Raw genomic sequence first — 24,319 nt, 5'->3', positions numbered from 1 at the left:
CAGTTGCTGTTTTTTTATTTGTGTGGCCCTTTCTTTGTTTTAGCATTGCCCTCGTCCATCACGAACGTTGATCACGGCTCCTGGATGAGCTGAAGCTGACAGTCTGCATGCTGCCCGCTCATCACTCGTCCTTCGCAGCCTCAGAATGTGTTTGGGATCACAGGGTTATTAAACTGTAATAGCTGCCTTTTTGAGAAGCCCAGCGGGATTTACTCCTGAGTCAACATGCCAGAACCCATTTCCTCCTCACTCACAGCTGCCTCGCACAACACCCGATAGCAACTGCAGAAACACTGGATGAAACTTGTGTAGATTGAAAAAATCCTGAAAGTGACCCTGCATAAAGTGCTGGCTACACTTGGGGAACTGCGCCAGTAAATGTCCGTTTGAAACCAAGTTATTGAACAAAAAAGGCACATGATGGGAAGATACAGTATATACACCAATACATTTCAAGGCGGTTTAACATTAAAATGAAAGTCCACCTGCTGCCTTGAAAATGTAATTTAACAAGAAAATTGTTTTGGTTTTAACTCAGAAATTTAAGTTCATCAAGTTGATTTAACAAGAGACAAGTTGTCTAAACATTGTTTTTTAACTTCATTCATCTTGAATTGTGAGTTTTAACTTAATGCTGCAATTTAAACTAAATAATTATTTCACAATATGCATTAAAAAACTGCCCTCACCCAGTTAAAGAGCCACATTTCTCTATTATTTTACTCACAATATCAAAGTAAAAATAAATTCTTATTTTACTTTAGAATAATGTAAATTCTTGTTTCAAACTGCAGGAACAAAATTTCTGATCTGATAATGAATTTTATTAAACATCCCAATGAATTCAGCTCAGAAACATTTAGTGTGAACAGGACATTATCCTCAAGCTTTGCTAACTGAGAATTGCATTAAAATGAACATTTGCCTTAATAAAACACAAGAGTCAGATCAATGTAACGCACTTCCATCTCAGGAGACAAAAACATGCCGCTAAGCATTCTGGGAAATAGTTCCCACTCCTGTCTTTTTCTTCTTTCAATTTTTTAAGTGCTAACCTAAAAACTCTAGTTTATTCAACTCTTGGAGGTTTGACTAAATTAATAAAAAGTTAACTCAACTTACTGCTGTAAGTTTATCTTTCACAAACTCACATTTAGGTTCAAAATCTAAAACTGGATAAATTTATTTGACTTAGAGAGTAGAAGATAGTAGAAACAACTAAATGCAGCTCAAATGTTATACGGAAAATCTCAAGATGTTTTTGGTAACACTTTTTTTGAAGAGCATAAACTTGACATAACAGTCAAAAGCATGAAGGAGTCTTCTTGAATTGTTGTGACTGTTCCCATGAAGTGGCATTTGGTAAATATTTACACTTTTAATGGACTTTTAAAGCAACTTTTAGTGCAACTTTACATTAAACGTTGCACTATTTACGGAATGACACTTCTTCATGTCTGCTTATGTTTATAACACCTGTCATAAACATAACAAATGTTATGTATATGACAGCATCCTGTCAGTCTGATCCACACACCTTCAAAAAAAGTGTTACCCAGTGTTCAAACAGCAGTCGGGTAATTTCACACGACCTTTGCCCCTTTTCCTGTGTTTTCCTATGTTTTTTGAGAAAACCCTTGGTCTGTTAAAATGGTGGCAGTTCCCCGAATGCATCATTCATCAGCATTATCTTGCCTGAATAGGAAAAAGAAAAGATGACATTTGATCCAGTTTCATGACGGTGCTTTCCCAAGCTGCGGCTGACGACTACGGCGTCTGTCACAGCGCAAACGCTTAAGACATCTTGTTTTGAAACTTCCCACAAGGACCAACACAGCGCCCGTTATCCGGCATCCAGCGGGCCGGTTCAGACAATGTGCGTTCCTCCTCCATGTGACTTTAATTGAGTGATTAGTTGTAATTCAATAAGCAATCGAAGGGCAGTGCGCGTGAGTATGAGGCGTAAAGCAAAAGAGCACTGGTGAGTGGACCTTTTGTCTGTGACCCGCCATCATTGCTGCTGCCTTTCAGCCTCAATCACACGGCCTGATCGGCCTCCAGCCAGCCCCTCTATCTGGACCCCTCTGCTCTAATTTTCTTGGCCACCAATTTCCAGAACCACGCACTTTACAGGTTTATGGCCTGGGCTTGCCATGTCTTGTGTTTGCCATGTGAGTCGCTATCTTTAGAAGGGAATCAACCACACAAAACATTCTGATGTTTATCGTCTGAGAGCCGAACAACTTCAAACCCGTTAAAACTCACCGAGTTTAAGGAGCATCTTCAATCAGCTCACATTATCAAGTCAAGACAGAAATATTTATAATTGTGCTGTGAAGTTCTGGTTCTGACGGAGCTTTACGTCCACTTACAACAAATATCACTGTAATTTTAATAACGTTTTCCCCGACGTTGAATGGCAATAAAACTCTTTAAACATGTTTAAAAACTAGAATTGAGTGCAGAAGTTTGAATGCATTTGAGCTGCATTTAGTTGTGTCTACTGTCTTCTACTCTTTAAGTCAAATAAATTTATCCAGTTTTAGATTTTGAACCTAAATGTGAGTTTGTGAAAGATAAACTTACAGCAGTAAGTTGAGTTAACTTTTTATTAATTTAGTCAAACCTCCAAGAGTTGAATAAACTAGAGTTTTTAGGTTAGCACTTAAAAAACTGAAAGAGGAGAAAGACAGGAGTGGGAACTATTTCCCAGAATGCTTAACGGCATGTTTTTGTCTCCTGAGATGGAAGTGCGGTACATTGATCTGACTCTTGTGTTTTATTAAGGCAAATGTTCATTTTAATGCAATTCTCAGTTAGCAAAGCTTGAGGATAATGTCCTGTTCACACTAAATGTTTCTGAGCTGAATTCATTGGGATGTTTAATAAAATTCATTATCAGATCAGAAATTTGGTTCCTGCAATTTGAAACAAGAATTTAAATTATTATAAAGTAAAATAAGTATTTATTTTAACTTGATATTGTGAGTAAAATAATAGAGAAATGTGGCTCTTTAAGTGGGTGAGGGCAGATTCTTTTTCTTGCATATTGTGAAATAATTATTTAGTTTAAATTGCAGCATTAAGTTAAAACTCACAATTCAAGATTAATGAAGTTAAAAAACAATGTTTAGACAATTTGTCTCTTGTTGTTAAATCAACTTGCTGAACTTAAATTTCTGAGTTGAAACCAAAACAATTTTTTGTTGACTTAAATTGCATTTTCAAGGCAGCAGGTGGACTTTCATTTTCAATTAAACCAAATGTTTTACAGCGTACAGTTACCGTCCAATCTCAGTGGTTTCTCCACAAATAAAGGAAGCTTTGAATTTTCAGATATTCGTACCATAATGTCAATATGTCAGATCTAAACGCTGCTCAGCCTTTTCCAGATTAGATTATTGCCATTGCTTTTGCATGTTACTGACACTGAGCTCAATAAAATACGTCTGTAAACAACTGAACAAAGTCCCATCTTCCAAAATGTTTCTGTTTTATACAAAACATTTTTTAACAAATTGAAGAATTTTGAACTAATCAAAGTGTTCAGAGGAACTCAAGTGTATTTAGGCACTTACAAAATTCCCCAGAGAAAAGCTTTTAAACAGATAAGAATGCAAAGTGTTTGTTTTGACACACTTAATAAATGCTAATCTCAAATAAAGGTTTGTGGAAATATCAGAAATTTATATGCACTTTGCAGTAAAAAAACTGACAGTGTTTGGAGAAAAGAGTTTGAAACGTGTGTCTGCATCAGGCCACATGCTGATTCCATATAGCAAAGTTTTGGCTCTTGGGAAAAAAGCCCACAGATTTACAAGAAGAAACCGCGGCATTGCAAAGTGGCACACACTGGTCCCTTCTGGTCAGTAAAACTTGTTATTGTATTTGTAAAACACTAAGCACCAACAACTTCTGCAGCTTTCTTTGGTACCGTCTAAACATCAACTTTAAGAAATTCAAACAGAAAATGTTAGATGCACAACAAAAGTATTTTCTTTTTTGCCTTTCTTTTAATGTCATAGTTAATAGGATTAGGTTAAATAGAGCATCTTCGGAGGGAGGCTCCTTTCTTCTTATTGCGTTAAATAAGCTGTATTTCAATAAAAATACGTCTTTAGTTTGCTGAGAAGGTGAAGAAGAAGAAAAAAACACATTTTAAAGGTTGGACCCCTGTACTTTAATTAACTTTTAAAGGTGAATGAACTTTTGCAAATGTGAACTGCTGTATTATTTTTAATGCTGACTCATTTGGTATGTAGGAAAAGAGCTATTTGTTCATTTCTTTTCTCGACATTTCAGGCATAACGTAGAGAGAAGCTGTTTCCCTACATGTCCCATCTCAGTTAAAGCGTCTCAAGACTGAAACCAAATTGACTTTATTAAATGAAAACTGCATTTGGAATAAAAGTAATGAGAGAATATTAATCTGTGTGTGCATGAACTTTTATCATTTGGATTATGTAGGGATGGGTGTGCGTGTGTGTGTGTATAGAGGAGCCTGTGTGTCTAAGAACATCTTCACACCTGACACATTTGATCCGTTTCAAACAGACCAGGGTTTTTTTCTCCTAATTTGTGAATGATTCCTTAATCATTCACAAAAGAATCAAAGCAACACTCCAGGTATGTTTTTGATGAAGGAATAACATTATAGCATAACATAAAACTAAAAAATAATTATTTTACATAATACTTCCCCCTTTAAAAAAGGTTATTGTTTGCAAGAAATCGATTTTAAATTGTTATAATAAAGAAAAACTGAACTGAGATAATACATATCATACCTAACTATTATCTTTTAATGTTGGACGGTTGGTGAAACAGAATTTCCTTTGTGCTGCAACATGAACAATCCAAAGATGATTGAATAAAAAATACTTTTGGAAAAGTCCTGGTACGTATGACGGTCTACTTCTTTAAAGATTGGTCCTGTGCTTTTTCTTCGTTTCCTGCTGTAGCTTTACCCCGTCTTTTCTCAGTGTGCGCCCTTAGTTTCAACTCTGACACAAACCTGATTAACTATTCCTGCAGATCTATAATTTCTCTTTAACTTCACAGCCCTCTAAGCCAGGAGCAAATAATCAAAAAAGCATGACAGACAACGCTCAGGCGTTGTTTGAGGTGGCAGCGACCGGATGCATCATTACAGAGATGGTGACACGGGCCGGGCTGTGGACTAACACTGAGCTGTGGTGGTTCTGCAGGGTTACAGGGACTCCCAGTCTCTGCAGCTGTTTAAAAAGAGGACAAGGCAGCTGTTCAGCAAGTGTCCTCTGGAATTAAGAGCGTGGAGCATGACTCCGATTAGCTGCCATGTGAAAGAGACTCTTTCTTATCTCAATAAGAACATTCCCCACAATTAAGAGGATGTGTAGCGCTCTGTTTGTCTCCTGCAGGCGACCTTGTCTGACTACCTGGGAGTTTGAGATGAACAACAACCACACTGTAAAACATTTGAGCCGCATTTAGTTGTGTCTACTATCTTCTACTCTCTAAGTCAAATAAATTTATCCAGTTTTAGATTTTGAACCTAAATGTGAGTTTGTGAAAGATAAACTTACAGCAGTAAGTTGAGTTAACTTTTTATTAATTTAGTCAAACCTCCAAGAGTTGAATAAACTAGAGATTTTAGGTTAGCACTTAAAAAACTGAAAGAAGAAAAAGACAGGAGTGGGAACTATTTCCCAGAATGCTTAGCGGCATGTTTTTGTCTCCTGAGATGGAAGTGCGTTACATTGATCTGACTCTTGTGTTTTATTAAGGCAAATGTTCATTTTAATGCAATTCTCAGTTAGCAAAGCTTGAGGATAATGTCCTGTTCACACTAAATGTTTCTAAGCTGAATTCATTGGGATGTTTAATAAAATTCATTATCAGATCAGAAATTTGGTTCCTGCAGTTTGAAACAAGAATTTACATTATTCTAAAGTAAAATAAGTATTTATTTTAACTTGATATTGAGAGTAAAATAATAGTTAAAGTGGCTCTTCAACTCGGTGAGGCAGTTTTTTTTCTTGCATATTGTGAAATAATTATTTGGTTTAAATTGCAGCATTAAGTTAAAACTCACAATTCAAGATTAATGAAGTTACAAAACAATGTTTAGAAAACTTGTCTCTTGTTGTTAAATCAACTTTATAAACTTTAATTTCTGAGTTAAAACCAAAACAATTTTCTTGTTGACTTAAATTGCATTTTCAAGGCAGCAGGTGGACTTTCATTTTCAACTTAAACCACCTGTAAATGTTTTACAGTACATGCACTGCAAAAAACACAAAATCTTACCAAGTATTATTGGTTTAATATAGTGAATATATCTTAGCACAATTGAAGTAACACAAGCAAACTTTGTTTTATTTCAAGTTTACTAAGATATTTGCACCACTGGAGTAACAAGTCAGAGTCGGGCTGGGGGCGGGGCTAATGGCCGGGCCCTTTATACCCAAATAATGAAGCTCATGATAATTTAACTTTACAACACAGACATGCCCGCAACAGCGGAGCTGACAAGTTTCACCACCACAGAGAGCGACTGTCATTCTGAAATCCATCAGACAGACATGAAGTTCAACAAACCAAGAGAACCACAGAAACATCAGGTTCTGGTCACTAATGATGAAACACCACAAATTCAAATCAGTTCAGAACCGCGGATGGATTCGGATCATTTTGACACTTTATCAATTTCAACTCAGAACCTGAAGCCTGGTTGACGCGGCGCATGCGCAGTCTGTCGCAGCACGTCGTGCACCTCTGGACGTTTGTAGCCCGGCGCGGATCGCGCGCGCCGCCGTTCACACAAACTGGACGATCTGGAAGATTCTCTCCAATGTAAACCTTAACTATAAACGCCATACTGCTGTCTTGGCTCAAAAAGCGACTATAACTCAGCCTTCAGTCCCTGACATCACCGCTGTACCACCGACAGAGAAAAGGGGATGTAAGCTAGGCGGCTCGGCTGATACAGTTTACAGTCAGTCTACAGTTAACTCACACTTTGTGAATAATGTCAGAGTTGCTACCTGTAGCTCCTTCGCTGGGCTGGCAGTTTTGGCGGGTCTGAATCGCTGCCAACAAAAAAGTCCGGTTCATCTCCAAGACGAGGAACAAAATATGCGTCCAGTTTTTGGCTTTTCCTTGCTCTGTTTTTTCCATTCTTTTCACGTTGCCGCTCCATGGAGCTCCACTCATGTTAACCGTAGAAATGCTCTAGCTAGTTTGCCATCTGTTGCCAAGTGACTGATGATGACGTTGGTAGACGGCTGGTGACGAGCATTACCCAGAATACACTTGGAGACAATAAGGACGATCCACTTGTAATTTTGTGTGTCATAAAGTTAAATGTAAGAGTGAAAATAAAGCCAGTCATGTAGCACAACAGTTTATTCAATATTTTACACCCACTATGATGTCACTAAAATTAGTCGGTCTTGTAAAGTCAACAATGACTGTGGTGATCATATAATCATAGATACATCATACTCAACAGCCTAATGGACCTTACCAGAGGGGCCGCTTTTCATTGGCTGATGCCCATTCTACGTGGTCACGTGCGTGGCCGTCTCACAAACACACGTTAGCTTCCCGTTAGCTAAGTACAACATAATGGCAGAACTGATACAACTTCTACACCTTGAAGCCTGTCTGCTACACAGTCTTACGTTAGCTAAACAGCTCAATGTGTCTGTATCTGACATACACTAAAGATTTTATTTTAGCAGAAAAGTACAATCAACCATCACTGTGTTAAATAAATATCAAGCCTGGAAACCTGATATCGTAACGGACTGAATGTTATGTTTTTATCGTAATCTTTGCTCGTCTTGCAGGCGGTTGCCACGGTAACAGGTGTGCATAAACTACAAAGAGAGAGAGAGAGTAAAAAGGTAGGAGTGGTTTTGAGTTGATCACCTGTTAGGGTTATTTTACCTTTGTTTACCTTTGCTGTGGCGCATTACAGCCGCTGTAGTTTCTAAACGTTGGACTAATTACCTCGTTTGTTTGTGAGTTTACGTCATTCACAACAAGCATCAAATAGGACAAATATATTTCATAAAATTTTAACAAACAAATGGCTTCTACCACAATAGTTATGTGAAATTAAGTTAATTATATCCCAACTTCAGAAGATTTGCCTTTACCTTTACAGAGCTCTTTGGTTCCTCCTATCAGTCTGTAGCTTCTCATATTGACGTCATCAAACCAAATTTCAGATCTACCATAACTGACTGACACCTGCTGGCCTCAGGTTTGCAACCAGCTTGTGACTTGTGACTTGTGACAGCTTGTGAGAAACCAGTAACCTCCTCCAGATGATGACATGAACTTGTTAGTTCCTCTATCCATTGTAGTAGCTGATATATTGTGAAAATCCGGTAGAAATGATGCACTAATGGAGTCATGTTTACATAGAAACAACGCGCTGCGAGGCTTTGTTTGTGAGACTTGCGGTCACGTGGTTCGGTTGTGGGCGGAACTTGGTAAGGTCCATTTTCTCCAGCTCTTACCAGACTTGATAAAAACTTGGATCCCCGTAGTCATATTCTGCCTCCCATCCGGGTCCGGGCAGGGGGCCCCTGTAAAACTCCGCCCCTGATTTGCACTAGAAACAAAACTAAAATTACCTGTAAAGTTTGTGTTTTTGCAGTGTAGGCAAAAACTATAGGTCACCATAATGTCAATTTTAAGTGTTACCTTTTTTTAATTACAGTTGCTAAGAAACGGCAAGTAGAAAAATAAAAGTGTTTTGTAATGGAAAAAAAATAAAACTTTTCCATGGAAAAAATGTTTACTGGGGAAATTCTGCTTAAAATATGAGAGGAGCGGGAAGCCTTTGGCTCAGCAGGGGCGCCAACTGAGCAGAAAGGAACATCGCTTCAGTAATCTCTTTCATGGTACAACCACAAAAGCCAATTCCGGATAAAGTCTCCCAGGATGCTCAGCTTTCCAAACACACCAGAAAGAAAACCAGAGAATATGAACAATGAAATGTCTTCCATAAGGTTTATTTCCACCACAGGACGTTACTGGTAATTTACACTGGAAAACAATGGAAAAAAATACTTTTTTCGAGAAGCTCTTTTAAGTAGCCAAACAGGACTTTGCTTTGCATGTCTACTTTGTCACAAAAAGGCAAGTCACCCGCTGAGACGCGCAGGTTTTATGATTCCTGTGTCATTAACAAGGCATTTGTCCTTCACGCTGGTTTGGACTGAAACAGATAAATTCTTGACTTACCTTCTTGGAACCTATTATTTTCCCTCTTGTTTCCTGACACCACCTTCCCCCTTTTCCTGGGTCTGTTTCCATTTTCTCTTCTTCTCCCCCAGATTGAGTCACCACCAGAGTCAACACAACTCTACATCTTCATACTTCTCAAAAATTATCATCTACCTAGTGATTATTATTGCTGACTTGCTACAAATCTGTTATTAAATTTTCTTAGCAAAAAATATTTGTTTTCCACATTCTCAAATATGTATTCAATAGCTTACTCTGTAAGGTATTGCTTCTAAATGTATCTTTCAAATATAAGAATGGCATTTTTGACAAAAACCATAGAACATATCTTTAAAAAAATAAGGTCTTTGTTTCTGCATTGCGCTCTGGAAACTACACTGTAAAACATTTGAAGGTGGTTTAATTTGATTATGAAAGTCCACCTGCTGCCTTGAAAATGCAATTTAAGTCAACAAGAAAATTGTTGTTTTAACTCAGAAATTAAAGTTCATCAAGTTGATTTAACAACAAGAAACAAGTTTTCTAAACATTGTTTTAAACTTCATTAATCTTGAATTGTGAGTTTTAACTAAATGCTGCCATTTAAACCAAATAATTATTTCACAATATGCAAGAAAAAACAAACTGGCCTCACCGAGTTAAAGAGCCACATTTCTCTGTTATTTTACCCACAATATCAAGTTAAAATAAATATTTATTTTACTTTATAATAATTTAAATTCTTGTTTCAAATTGCAGGAACAAAATTTCTGATCTGATAATGAATTTTATTAAACATCCCAATGAATTCAGCTCAGAAACATTTAGTGTGAACAGGACATTATCCTCAAGCTTTGCTAACTGAGAATTGCATTAAAATGAACATTTGCCTTAATAAAACACAAGAGTCAGATCAATGTACCGCACTTCCATCTCAGGAGACAAAAACATGCCGCTAAGCATTCTGGGAAATAGTTCCCACTCCTGTCTTTTTCTTCTTTCAGTTTTTTAAGTGCTAACCTAAAAACTCTAGTTTATTCAACTCTTGGAGGTTTGACTAAGTTAATAAAAAGTTAACACAACTTACTGCTGTAAGTTTATCTTTCACAAACTCACATTTAGGTTCAAAATCTAAAACTGGATAAATTTATTTGACTTAAAGAGTAGAAGACAGTAGACACAACTAAATGCAGCTCAAATGTTTTACAGTGTACTTATGAAGTTGTATCTTCTTCCACTCTGATTGGCCGTTCGGTCCATGTTAATACACAGATTATTTCACCCAGAATAATAATTCCCAACTCCCGCCAGCTTCTTCAGATGTTTTATTCTGGGATTGATTCAAACCTTTTTCTCAGGCTCAGAGGCGTTTCTTTGCTTTTTAACCTTTCAGAAATGTTTAAATATCCGTATAATCAAGACTTGTGGATGTCTACAATTCTCTTTTTGACATGTTTCTGAATTTCTTTGTCGTTTCTCATATTGTCAAAACAGGAGAAAATGTGCTTGAGTTTTTTCATTAAGTATGTAAATCCACAGTGTGGCTCCATTTATTATAAATATTCAAATTTAACCTCAAGAGTTTACAAACTACAACATTTGTGCTTAATCAAATTCTTAAAACCTTATAATAATAATACACTTCTGAATTTGAAAAAGTATTTCAAAAATATTCCTCTCATCATTTTGATGTGAAGCAAACAGAAATAATCTGGTAATCCTAACTGAAAGAAAGGAAAGTACTGCAGGTCATTAGATGAAGTGCATGTAAACATCTAGTTTTAACTGTAGATAAAACAGTGATTTTCCTTTTAAAAAATTTTTCCTGTACCAACAAACTGCGGTCGCTATTTTTGAACCAAAGCTTCGTTAAATCTACTCAACAATAATCTGATATCGTCAGATTATCGGCCTCACAAAGTTTTGAAGCAGAGCAAAGTTGTTTGTAAAAGTTGTTGGTAGTGATAAGATCAGGTCAAGGTGAACTGATTGTGTTGCTTCTTGAACGTTACTAATGATGGAGGAGGAAGCATGAGGCGTTTCAGTTTGTCCCCCACTTTGCCCTCTTGATCAACCCTGCTCTAAACCAGCTCTCTATTGGATTAAACTGGGCCTGAGGGAGGGAGCGCGGGCAGCAGTAACCTGGACAGAGGGTAAAAACGGGGTCAAACAACTGTTTCAAGTGAAAGTGGAATTTGGGGCATCTGTGTTTGTTTGTAAGTAGGTATGTTTGGGACTGAGTCCAACATCCAGAACAGCCTGAGGGGCAGGGCAGAGGTTAGTCATCGCAGACCCAGAGAGCTGCAGCTTTAGAAACGGCCCACTGACTTTTATAGGTGAAATCTAGTCATTCACTGCAAAAACACACAAAGTCCTACCAACTGCTTTTAATGCAAAGATCTGAGTACACTTGGAAAAAAAGAAAAAACTAACTTATAAGTAACTTTTCAGCAAGATTTAGAGTCAATAAGTCCTTAAAATGTACTTTAAAAAGTATTTGTTCCATTGGCAGATTATTTCACTTATCAGCCGGCCCTCCATAGCTTTTTATGCTTTTTATTTTTATCTAGATTCTACACTAAACAATAAGTGTGCTTAAATATTATGTTTTCAATTAAATCAATGCAGCTTTTATCTGTTTGCTGCCAAATTATATCAATCAGTCCCTCTGATTGGGAGTTTAAGCCGCAGTTGGTAGCATTGTTGCCTTGCAGCAAGAAGGTCCTGGGTTTGATTCCCGGCCCGGGGTCTTTCTGCACAGAGTTTGCATGTTCTCCCTGTGCATGCATGGGTTCTCTCCGGGTACTCCGGCTTCCTCCCGCAATCCAAAAACATGACTGTCAGGTTAATTGGTCTCTCTAAATTCTCCCTAGGTGTGTGTGTGTGTGCAGGGTTGTGTGTCCTGTCTGTCTCTGTGTTGCCCTGTGACAGACTGACGGCATGTCCAGGGTGACCCCGCCTCTCGCCCGGAACGTTAGACCAGCACCTCCAGACCCCTCTAGAGACAAGGGTGTACAGAAAATGGATGGATGGATGAAATTGGGAGTTTATTGCAGATTTTTCTCAAAATTGTCAAAAACTTTCTTACTTGTACTAAACAGCTGCCTTAATTGAAGTCAGATTATATTCCATGATCTACTTAGCAAGTAATAAGTCGCATTTACCGTCATAAATAAGTGCAAATATTTCCAAATTAGTACCAGAAACACTTTGGTTTTTATTGCAAAAAAAAAAATCACAAAAAGTATCAGAAAATCCTGGAGGGACTGAAAAGATGTTCAATATTATTGTTTAAGTTTAAGAATTCATTGATATTTGAACAGTTTGGGAACAGGTTTTATCGATACATTCTGGCACAACCGGCCCTTTAAGAGCATTCATGATCTTGATTTGGCCCCTGAATTACAACATGGCAAAACGTCTGAAATAATCTGCCGGTGGAATAAGTACTTTTTCATAAATATTAATAAATTATTTGCTTGAAACAAGCTCTTATCTCTTATCTTGCTAGAAGATTAAAAAAAATTATCTTAGCACACTTGAAATAAGACAAACTAACTTAAAGTAATTTTTTTTAGCAAGATATGGCCTCTTGTTCTAAGTAAAGGATTCTTTAATATTGATGAAAAAGTGCTTGTTCTATTAGCAGATAAAGTAACCTGTATCCATAGAAAAATGTATTGATGTAAGTTAAATAATCTGCCAACGAAACTAGTATATTTTCATCATTAATAATGAATTATTTACTAAAAACAAGCCTCTATGTCTTGCCGAAAAGTTACAAAACTAACTTAAAAGTCTTATTTCAGATGTACTAAGATATTTGTACTAGAAACTAGACCAAAAATACTTGGTAAGACTTTGTGTTTTTGCAGTGCATGTGTTCAATCTCAGGTTTTCACATGGAAAATAATTACTCTCTCTCCTCTTTTCATGCACAGAGAAGATATGAAAACACAAAATGTAATTGTGCTTTTTTCTAAAAAAAAACCCAAAACTTTCCAGTTCACTGAAAGTAAAACATGGACATCCTGGTGTCTGTGCAGGTGGAAAAGACATTATGATCTAAAACCGGACACATATGATTTTTCTGCAAAATAAAACTCTGAGATGATCTTTGAAATGAAATGCCGAAAGCAGATCTGCAGATTTGACCAAAGTTTCAGACACAGGACACCACAGCGCTCCAGGAGCTGCCCCCTGTGGTCCACCTCTGAAACTACGCGGGGGTGAAAGGTTACTGCTGTGACAGTGCCGGCTCATCTGAGGGTCTCTCTTCTACCCCAAAAGCAAAACACCCGAGGGCAGAATGTGGGGCTCATCTGGCCACCCCAACCTGAATCCCCAGGATCCCGGCAGGGAGGCAGAGAGCCCAGGATCAGGGCCCTCCTCCTGCTGCACAAATACAGACGAGGTCGTGGGTCATGTGGGGAGCTCACACAAGGCTTTCATCCCGTAGAAGCTCATTTCAGGGGAATGTGACTCTTTCTTCATCTAGATAGGAGTCCTGGCTGAGCCCTGTGTGGCGGCGATGAACCCCGGATTGACAGACTTGTTCTCTCAGACGCGTTTGTTTTGCTTTGACCCTGCGCCTCTGTGCGCTCCACTTTGCGTGGACCAGACACTGCTGTGGGAAGATCAGGCCGGATCAAGCCACACATGGCATTCGGTTACAATCCAAACATTTCGCCATCAGTGTATCAAAGAGGAAGGCTGCAGAAGTGCAGCGTGAAAAGACAACGCCGCAGCATTTTCAGCTGATATCTTAGACATGAGGACACGTGAAGACATCTTCAGGACAGAAATTACTAACAAGTAAACCAGTGAGTGTGGAGACCATTACCCGGAGTATTTTCTTAGCTTTATAACATTGTATTATGGTTAATTTGGTCATCATATTGGAGACAACCCATTTTACTTATGATGAAAGAAACATTTATCAGGAAGTTCCTCTGAAAGATCAACATTTTTAAGTGAAAAAAGAATTAATTGAATTATTTTTACAAAATAAAAGTGTAGAGAATGCCTCTGTTTTCAGCCCCATTTTCTTTGATGCCCCTAAATAAAAGAATAAAAGCCAATGCAACCAATTTCCTCTCGTAAATCAACTGTAATCCAGATGTTTGTAATTTAATTTTCTTTATAAGTTATGTTTTTTTCTGCAAAGTGAATACATTGGTGAGAGGAATTAATATTTTTAGAGTAAAAACCCACTTCAATGTGCCATAAAATAACAATATAGCTTAAGACATTTAACCTAATTGTAGAAAGGAATAACAAATAGGAGTTAAAAGTGCATTTATGTAATGTAAAACACCAAGAATGTTAAGTATTTCATACGTTCATAAATCAACTGTAATTCAGATGTTTGTAATTTAACTTTCTTCTTTTAGTGTTAGAAATGCACATTAATATGTCACAAATAGCACAATGTATGTTAATAAATGTGCACTTATAGTAAAAAGGAGTTAAAAATCAAATTATGTGTCAAGTTTAACACAGTTGAATTAACTGAATTAACACTCCCAGTTTTGCTGCTTTACTACCAAATAAAAGTCTGAAAAGTGTGGTGTGCATCTGTGTTCAGCCCCCTTTTCCCTGATACCCCAAATAAAATCCAATGCAACCCATTTCCTTTCATACGTTAACCGTAGCACAGCTGTTTGCAACTTAATTACAAACATTTCACTTTCTGTTTAGTGAAGAAAATAAAAAAATGGCAAAAACCCAAACAACCCCGATAAGGTTATGAAGTATTTTTGAGCAGCAAACATGTGAAAGAAATGCTTTGGTCAGAAGAGACCAAAACTGTTTGTTTTTGTTTGTTTTGTGCAAACCCGTTGTGTGTGGAAAAGTTTCACGGTTGCTAGAAGATCTTCAGACATTTGCTTCTGGAAAACAGTTTGTTTCCATTTGACCGTTGTCTGAAATGCTCCCAATGAAAAACTTTGAGGTTTGAAACTGTAAAATGACAGCATGCAGTAAAGTTCAAGGGGAAGTGATATTCTTTCACAGCCGATGTATCAGTTTTTCTTGTGATGTAAAAAGGACAGATGTGTAATTAGTTTCTCAGCTAAAAGTGTAAAAACTGACCATGTTTTTCAGCTGCTGGTAGAACTTAACACAACCCCATGGAAACGCAATAAGTGCTATTTTTCAACTCAAAGCATTTGACTTGCATTAGATTGGTCTTGAGTTTGAGTCCCTGTGTGAAAGCGGTCAGGAGGCAAACAGCAGCTGGACTTTGAAATGTAAGAGAGCAAAGATTCCCGACATATTTTGTTAAAAAAAAAAAAAAAGAGCAACATATAATGTAGAAACCTTTCTGGTTGTATGTGAGATGTAAAAACTCTGTGTAATATAAAAATAATGTGTAATTTTAATAGATGTATGCATGTGTTTGTATGTTTACGAAAGTAGACATGTCGTATATGTGTTTTATGTATAAGACAAAAGAGACGATATATTAAATGAAGGTATACATGTTTTTTAATGTAAAACACCTTCCTGTTTGAAATTAAAGACTAACAGAATGTGTTATTTTAATGCTTCATCCTTAATGTGATTTTTTGTAAATGTAATCTGTCTTTTTATGTATAGTAACCCAGGAGGAACAGCAGATGCACCGGATGCTAATGGGGATGTTATAAAAAAAACAATAAATTGTGCATAACTTATTCCAGAACTGACTGGATGAAGTAGCCAGAGCGAACCGGAGCGAGGTTGCTGCAGAGCGCTTCAGTCACACCAAGAGTTCATCTTTCACTTTTGTTTAAAAATTATTTTGAATTCATCTTTAAGTTGCCAAAAGGAGCGTTGCTTTGATTCTTTCATGCATGTTTGAGAAATCCTTTAATCTCCATGGCAACCATTCAGATGTGCAAAACGTCTGGTTGGACCTAGCCCGGCCTCACAGAGAGCCCCGTCCTCGTGACTCCCCCATTCAGCTCCTTCAGACTAGTCCGCAGCAATTAGCAAACACCTGGTGGAACTGAGCATCTGCAGGTGTCATGATGGGAGCTACTTCTCAGAGAAACCCTAGTAAAAATGTTGTTAAAGGGTTAATAGAGGAGCCATGTTGAGATGACTTCCTGAAGGCGGAGTTTCAGAAAGAGCTGGAGTTTCTTAAAGAGACAGAGGCCCAATTTTAAGGAGTTAAATCACAAAGTCAAATTTCTTTTATATTACATATTATAGATACAGCATTTTTATAACAACTGAATTTAATATAGTTACTTAATTGTGCTATAAAATTGTACTGTCTGGAAAACGTATGATACTGCCCCTTTAAGCGCCACTTTCAGTTACTTTACCATGACAAAATCTAATTAAAATACTAGAAATTTTAACATTGAATGGCAGAAATACTTTTGCATGACACTGTATATAAATAAAACATTTAAAAACATACTGAGGCAGACCATGGGGTTTCCTGTCTGAAAACTATCAGTTAATGCTTTTTTTGCCTCAAAATAATAACATAAAAGCTGATAAAACTTTAGCTTTTCTTCTTTGTAAATGTATAAAACCATAGACTTTATGTTTATTAAGTAATCAGTTAATGCATTCTTCATTTGAGCTCCTGATAATAATATAGTAACTATTTTCTAATGGCTCTACAGTTTTAAATCACCAAAGCACAAACTGACAAATAGGAAACAAAAATTATTTGTTACCCTTATTAAACTATTGCTAGATCAACATATTGATGTAATTATGTTTTAATGCCATTTTTAAATAATATTCTGATTACTTTTAGATAATCCTTCCACCTACAAAAATAAAAAAAACTATAGCAGCACAATAGTTGTTTATTTACTCTGTAAATGTGGCCTTTAATCAGTTAGTGTTAGGTTTTTTTATTTATTTGCATCTTTCATGCAAAATTGAGCACCACAAATTACAGGGTTGAAAACACTAAAATGAAGAAAAACTGTTAAAATATGACATGAAATTAGCTTAATCTGCAACCAAAGACCATTTGAATGGCATTAATGAGCTTTTATAAGCCAATTTTACTTTATAAAAATAAACAATAGACCATGAAACTAGTACTAGAAATAGAGAAATGTTGATTTTAAATTACTTAAAATGATAACATGTTGCATTAGGAGACGGATATAAACAGTTTCTTTATGCTGGTAAAGAGCATCAGCTTCATGCGTCTGTATTCTGCTGCATCAGTGATGGATTGAACATTTGCTTCTCTCTCCTGGGTTAACCGTCCAGATAAAGAGTCGAGGGCCGACGGCAGCACAGTGTCCCTTCTGTCTGCTCCTCTTGGTTCTGTTTATTGAATTAAACATCAGTACAACCACTGCCTCTTTCCTTTTTTTCCCTCCTCTCCCCTCATCGCTGCTTAATTTGATCAGAGAATCTGCTGATGCAGTGTGCGCCCCACTCATGTGAAAGTCATTTAAACCTACGCAATAAAAAGACAGAAAATAAATCCGGTGTCCCTTTCGCTCTGAAAGCCACGCAGAGGACAACGTGCATCACAGCCCTGCTCTGTGGGAGCAACATACCTGCCGAAAACTCAGGAACTCAGGCTGCAACCACAAATCTGACCTCCTCCACGAACGCAGAACAATGTGAACTTCACTGCGAGTCATTTTTACAAAAAGGTGAAAAAAGGCAACATGTTAAGAACATGAGCAACGTGGCAACATCAACAACCACATGTGACCTGAAAACGCTTCTAAAAATATCCAGTTTCAGAATAATTTAGTAGACAAACCTTTCCTATGGCTTAAAGGTATTCTGATGAGAAAACAAAGAGGATTTTTCTGGTTTTCTGGGGGAAAAAAATTCAGTTAACGCTCTGCTGCCCCTCCTCCACCTGTTGCTAAACAGCTGGCTGGACGTTTTCCTGAAGACAAATTGGAGCTTTTGTAAAAAAAAAAATCCAGTTAAAAAAAAACACAGAAAACACTCATCAGTCCTCTTTAACGTAATCCTGTTTTCAAATGACAGCTGAAAACTTAGGAGCTTATAGGTGGATGAAGAAATATATTAAATAAGGCCTAATTGTGTGTATGGAAGAGGATCAGGGCCACTAAAAAAAAAACTGACTTCTTTCTCAGAATTTCGACTTAAGAATTCTGAGAAATTCTGATGGTAGGATTATGAGCAAACAAAGAGTCAGAATTCAGACTTTTATTTCAAAATTCAAACTTTAAAAAAAAAAAACAAACTTTAATCCAAAGCGAGAATTCTGAGAAAAAAGTTAGTTGTTTTTTTTCAGTGGCCCTAATATTCTTCCGTTTAACAATGTAAACATGAACAATATAAACAATATCTGTTTCTGAATTTGAAGCTAAATAATCCCATTCTAGCTGAAACTATGTGCCTTTAGTCTGATTATAGATGTATATTGTTAGTGATTCCGGCTTGTTTTGCATTTCCATTGTTCCATTACTATAGGATCAATATTTTTAAGAGATTTTGAAGCTGAATATTTATGCTTTTTGGAGATTAGCTCAGCACCTAAACCTTTATTGTGGTGCTGGAGGGTACATTCACTCCATCTTTATTAGATTATTGAACAAATTACTGCAATTATGAAGTGATAAGATAAGAGAAGAAACTGCTGTATGTTACTGTTTAAAACCTACTTAAATCCACTTTTACCTCATGTTGTCCATTCTGCAAAGCCTTCACCATTCAACATTTGAAATGTTAAGTGATTTTTTTTTTATGAAACAATTAAATAAGAATGAAAAATCAGCCCTAATTTCGACTCTGGCTTCAACCTGAGAGCAGATGTAATCTTCAGCTGTGACATTTCAGGCCAGTAACTGGATAATCTCAGCTGCTTTATGAATCCTCCACTGTCTTTTCCATCCTCATCTGAGCACAGAGCAACTCCACACTTCCAATTCACGTCCAGATTTGCGCTATGATCAAGTTTTTGCCGAGTTGTTCTCAGAATAGAGCAGCTCAGCCTTCAGTGTTTACATGAAGCCTCTCAGCTGCTGAATCGGCCCGGCGGTGGATACCTGCTCATGTTTCCAGCTGGAAGTGAGGCAGAGCTGCAGCCTGTGGATGTCTGACAGCTGAGCCTCGGCCTGTGGCTGCCGGTGGCTCACATTAAGGGAGGCAGACATTTTATTTATGGGGAGACCGCTCGCTTGTGTTTACTTTAGCTGCATAAAAGCTTTTTCTGTCCAGCTTCCTAATTGGGACGCTACATCAGCTAAAACTGTTACACAGGTTTAGAATGAAAAAGGAAAACTGAAATCCTTTTTTAAAAAATTGTATTTGACCAACAAAAAATTAAATAAGACAAAAATGAATACATTTTCTTTGTTTACTCTACACCGTAAAAAACAACAACAAACTTCTCTACGGTAAAATACCGGCAGCTGTGTTTGCAATAATTTTACGATAAAATCCTTATTTATACGGTAAAATTTTATCGCAATGTTATCGGATGTATGCAATAAAATTCCGGAATTTTATCGTGTATCGTATAAATACAATAATATTCTGGCAACTACAGCTGCCGGGATTTTACCGTAAATTAGAGAAGGATTTTTTTATTATTTTTGTTTTTTTTTTACAGTGCAACATTTTAATCAGCTTAAAATGCATTCAAACATAAGAACCAGGAAAAAAAAAAATATTTTGAAATCATAAAAATGTAATTTAGGTGAGAAAAGGAACAAACATGAAGTAAACCTAGAAATAAATTAATAATGTTCATTATTGTAAGCTCAGAGCTCCGAATAAAAATCAGGAAAAAATTACTAATTTTAGGTGTTTTCAATATATTAAAATAAACGAGTGGGTCTCGTTGAGAAGCTGAAGTAAATTTAATAACGCCTTGTTAGAGATACGCAATCCAGAAAATATCTACTAGTGAACCATTAAAGGAGGCAGTGGAGGAGAGTCTGAATTACGCATGAATCAGCGCATCAATGTTTCACTTTTTAGAGAAAAAGGGTGAGGGAATCGTGTTAGGGAGGTTTGTGTGCGTAAAACCGCCAGAAAGAAACGAAAAATAATAATAATATGTGGGAAACTTCGCAAGCTGTGACTCAACAACCCGCGTCCTAATTAACGCGCTAATTATGGAAATTCAATTCAGTTCAGTCTTTTATTTTTTATTTTTAGGAGAGTCACGTCCATAAATTCAGAAAAAGGACCAACAGTACAGCAAAATTATAAATGACGACTTAAAAAATTATTCAAGCATAATTTAAATGGAATCTATAAGCGTACCGATTATATTAATAAAAAAAACATGATGAAAATATGAACCCAGAATATCATAGTGAGATCGTAGAGAATTAATAATATAGCAATAAGAGATATAAGAGGGAAATTCTTTAATTTACGCACATTTATTTACGCAGACTTATTTGGATGAACGACCTCAACTATTATTATTATTATTACTATAGATTCGTGCTGTTAGACTATGCTACCGCAGGAACGCCTCTCCTGCCTGCAGGGAAGTTGTTTGAAGCATCTTAGAGGCCCTTCTTGTTCTCCGGCTGTTTACTGTTAGAAAAATAAAAGGGCGCAAATTTCTCCCGCTGAGTCTTTCGGTCAACTTGCGACAGCGCACACTGTAAATATGTTTGTTGTTTTAACAGTAAAATGTTAACAGTTTTTACAGTTTAAACAATGATTATGTGTGCCACATACTGTATTCTGAGCAGTGCTGTGTTACTATAAATGTACACTTATATTGACATTTTAATCACAATAGCAGGAGAAACAACTGTTGTGAAATAAAATCGGTTCCAAATTAAGCGGAATATTTTTAAGTCTACTTTTTTTAAAGAATAAAATCAATTTTTGTGCACAGAATCGTAGCGCAATATTAGAAGTTTGCGCAAATAACTGGTAGTTTTTACAATAAAAGCGTGTTGCAGTTATTTTAACAATAAACGGTTTACAATGCAGGCGGTTTATGGGCGAGCAAAATAGGTTTTAATCACTTATTATTGAGTCCATGTTGAGGGTTCCCTGTTTTACAGCGGAAGGAGTGAAAGCTGAGATGATTCTCCTCTGAAATCCAAACCGACACGTTTCTCACTGCAGGTTCCAGTCACATCCAACGCAGCCATTTTATTCCTCACTGCCGCAATTTTGCAAATGAAAACAATTATGATTTTGGGTAAATCTTTCACATCTTTTATGACTTAAATAAAGTAGTTAAGTCAAAATGTGTGACGTATTTAAATATCTGCACACACATTAAAACAAAAAAAGCCAGAGGTTATGGAGGTCCTGCGCCGCGGCACAGGAATCAAAGCTGTTATATTCATTTTCTAATTACATTAATGTCATGTGTTGTGTCTCCCGCGTGTTTACCAAAAAAGCCCCCCTGCTCTGCTCCCCCCTCCGGAGCCTGACCTCCCATCCCTACTGGCTGCATAATAACGCATCAGGCGGGCTGCGGGTCGGTTCGGGCCTCATTCAGACCCGCCTGCAGGTCGGAGCGCTGCGCTGCGTCAGGGCTACCGCATGCGGCGGAATCCGCTTCAGCTTCAGAGTTTCTCTTTCTCTCAATGCCCCCCCCCCCCCCCCTTCCAGCCGACAAAACCTTCAGGGAGCTTTTAGCATTTGTTCGGTCTGAGGTCTCTGGAAAACATCTGATTCGCTTTTTTTCTAACCAGACCCAGATGCGCCATGCAGCGTGAGAGCGAGCGCGTCTGAGCGCGTCAGTGTGAGTTTTGTCAGCGCATGAGAATTAGGAGAGAAGATCTGCAGGGGAGGGCAAGAGAAGAAGAAGAAGAAGAAGAAGAAGAAGAAGAAGAAGAAGAAGAAGAAGAAGAAGAAGAAGAAGAAGAAGCGTCTGGACTTGACTGTAACCTTTTCGGTATGAACGCAGATACGTGCGTCTCATACTGCGACATGACATCCATGGACTCTTATTACAGCGCGTCTACTGCGCAGAGCAGAGACCACCAGGCGAATTCTTTCAGGACTTTCCAGACCACCGAAACCAAATACAGCCCCACGTTCATTCCGGGTAAAGGCTCCCGGAGCCCTTTCCAGACAGAGTGCCAGTCACTGGACGGAACCGAGGAGAGCAACTTTAACAAATACCAGCTCTTCATGCAGCGGCCGACCTGCAAGACTCCACCCGATGGCGGCAAGCTGCACCCGGACAGCGGACACAACGGGACGCTCATCCCCTGCTACGGTGGGTTCGCTTCAGCCTTGCACAAAACACAGCAGCTCTGATGGCAGGTGAACAGATTCATGATGAGAAACTCACCGGGCCTCTGCAGGGGAAGCTTTAGTTGGTCTGTTTGGGTCGGAAACTCCTAATTAGGTTATGGAGGAAAATAATTTCAAACATTGCGCTGTTCTCTGATTTTATTGCACTGTTACATAAAAGATTTGCACAAATGCACACAGGATATCAAGTGAAACTTAATCGTTTAAGGACATTTTTTTCGTTTGTTTTATTCAGGCCATGTCTATTATTTCTATGCGTGTTGCGTTCACTGACTCTGATTTTCCATTTTTTATTTTTTATTTTTAGCGGTTTTTGGTTCTTTTTTCTGTTTTATGGAGCCGCAGCATTTTGCAACAGCAGAAGTTCATTAAATAAAATGGAATAAAAAGTTTATAATAAAACAACAGTAATAATTATAACAGCTTCGCCACAGGAGATAAACTGAACTAAAGATTGGTTTTATTGCCTTTAAATTTTACTGACAGATTTTGTGGATTATCGTTAACCAACCAATAAAATTAATAAATTTAAAAAATGGGTAAATGAGACTAATATGGACTAATTCAGACTCTATCCCAGCATTTTTTAGTATATAAAAATCCCCAAATGGAATTAACTTGGTAAGATAATATAAATATTAAATAGGAAGAGCCTTTATAATTGGAAATTGATATAAAATTAAAAAAATATGGGAGGGGGAATTTATTACAAGAAGCTTCGCAAGCCAAAATATAGAGGTCGATTTATGGGCCACAAAAGTCCCAGATGATCAGTTAAACAGGCTTCCTACCAAATATAAAATATTAGTTTCTGACATTTTTGTTCTAAGAAAGTTACGTTTAAAAATAAATCTTTAAACTGATTCTGCTTCCAAAAGCCGAGCAAAGACAACAAACCCTTTAAGCGTGATTTCAAATTTAAATCGATCTGCGTTATTATTTGCAGAAACATTTTTAAAAAACCACATTACGAGAGGAGATCTGCTCATATTTACAGCATCCACAGTTCGTCATTCATTCAGCATCGAGCCTTAGACTGGTTGGCGCCTTTAGATCTTAATTAGACTCCAGATGTTCATCGTGATGCTGCAGGAAGACATTATTAAATTACATTTATCAAAGCTTTTTTTTAAAATAAAAAAAAAAACATGGGAAATAAATAAACATCTAAGCTTGATTATTATTATTATTATTATTATGGTTGTGTGTTACTACTTTTCTTTTAGAAACCTGATGGCTCCCTGTAGTCTGCAGCCGTTCTCAGCCAGCCGTGCTCCTTCTTTCTTTCTTTCTTTCCTTCTTTCTTTCTTTAATTCTTTCTTTCACATAGTTTGCCAGAATGAAGTCCAATCTACTCCTCTCTCCTTCCCCATAAGAACCAACCAGATCCCGTCTCAGTCTCGGCCTGGCCTGTCACTTCTCCAGCCTGAGAATCCCTGCCTGCGCTGAAAGCGAGTCGATTTGGCAAGTTCACTGACAGGCTCGTTTAAACGCCGCCATTAAAACCCAACACGCGTCCCTCGAGGACGCGCTGCGCAATGTTATTATTGAAAATGTTGCAGCCAGATGAAGGCGTCGTGGCTCTGGGGAGGATGCTCCGGGGCGCCTGCCAAAGCCTCAGGCGTCAACAGGGTTGTGCTGTTATGTGTGGTCCTCGACGGGAGATATATTACTCAACGCTGGTTGGTGCTTTATCTGCGACGTGGTGACAAAAGTCACCTCATGATGCGCTGAGGGGAGTTTACTGCGGCGGCTGGTGCTGCTGGCATGGTGATCCAGACGGGTTGTGTCTGCGATTTCACATTAAAAGGCGCTAAAAACATAAAATAACTCTCCATAAGAGAAAATTTAACAATCTATTAAGATTTTAATTGGGCATGTAGGCTATAATCCGATTTTT

At 37.5% G+C, this 24,319-nt stretch overlaps 1 protein-coding gene across 1 annotated transcript in view; it reads left to right on the top strand.

Annotated features, from left to right (window-relative positions):
• Positions 1-21,652: 21,652 nt before the first annotated feature.
• Positions 21,653-24,319, top strand: part of LOC114135217 (homeobox protein aristaless-like 4) — a 32,581-nt gene continuing 29,914 nt past the window's right edge. Inside the window, exon 1 of the mRNA XM_028002301.1 lies at positions 21,653-22,381. Within this exon, the coding sequence (XP_027858102.1) occupies positions 21,919-22,381 (463 nt within the window). The 5' untranslated portion in view covers positions 21,653-21,918. The remainder of the gene's footprint in view (positions 22,382-24,319) is intronic.

The sequence above is a fragment of the Xiphophorus couchianus genome, chromosome 2, assembly GCF_001444195.1.
Source record: "Xiphophorus couchianus chromosome 2, X_couchianus-1.0, whole genome shotgun sequence".
NCBI classification, from domain to species: domain Eukaryota; kingdom Metazoa; phylum Chordata; class Actinopteri; order Cyprinodontiformes; family Poeciliidae; genus Xiphophorus; species Xiphophorus couchianus.
Note: the sequence above shows the minus strand (reverse complement) of the source record. Positions and strands in the feature narration are given on the sequence as shown.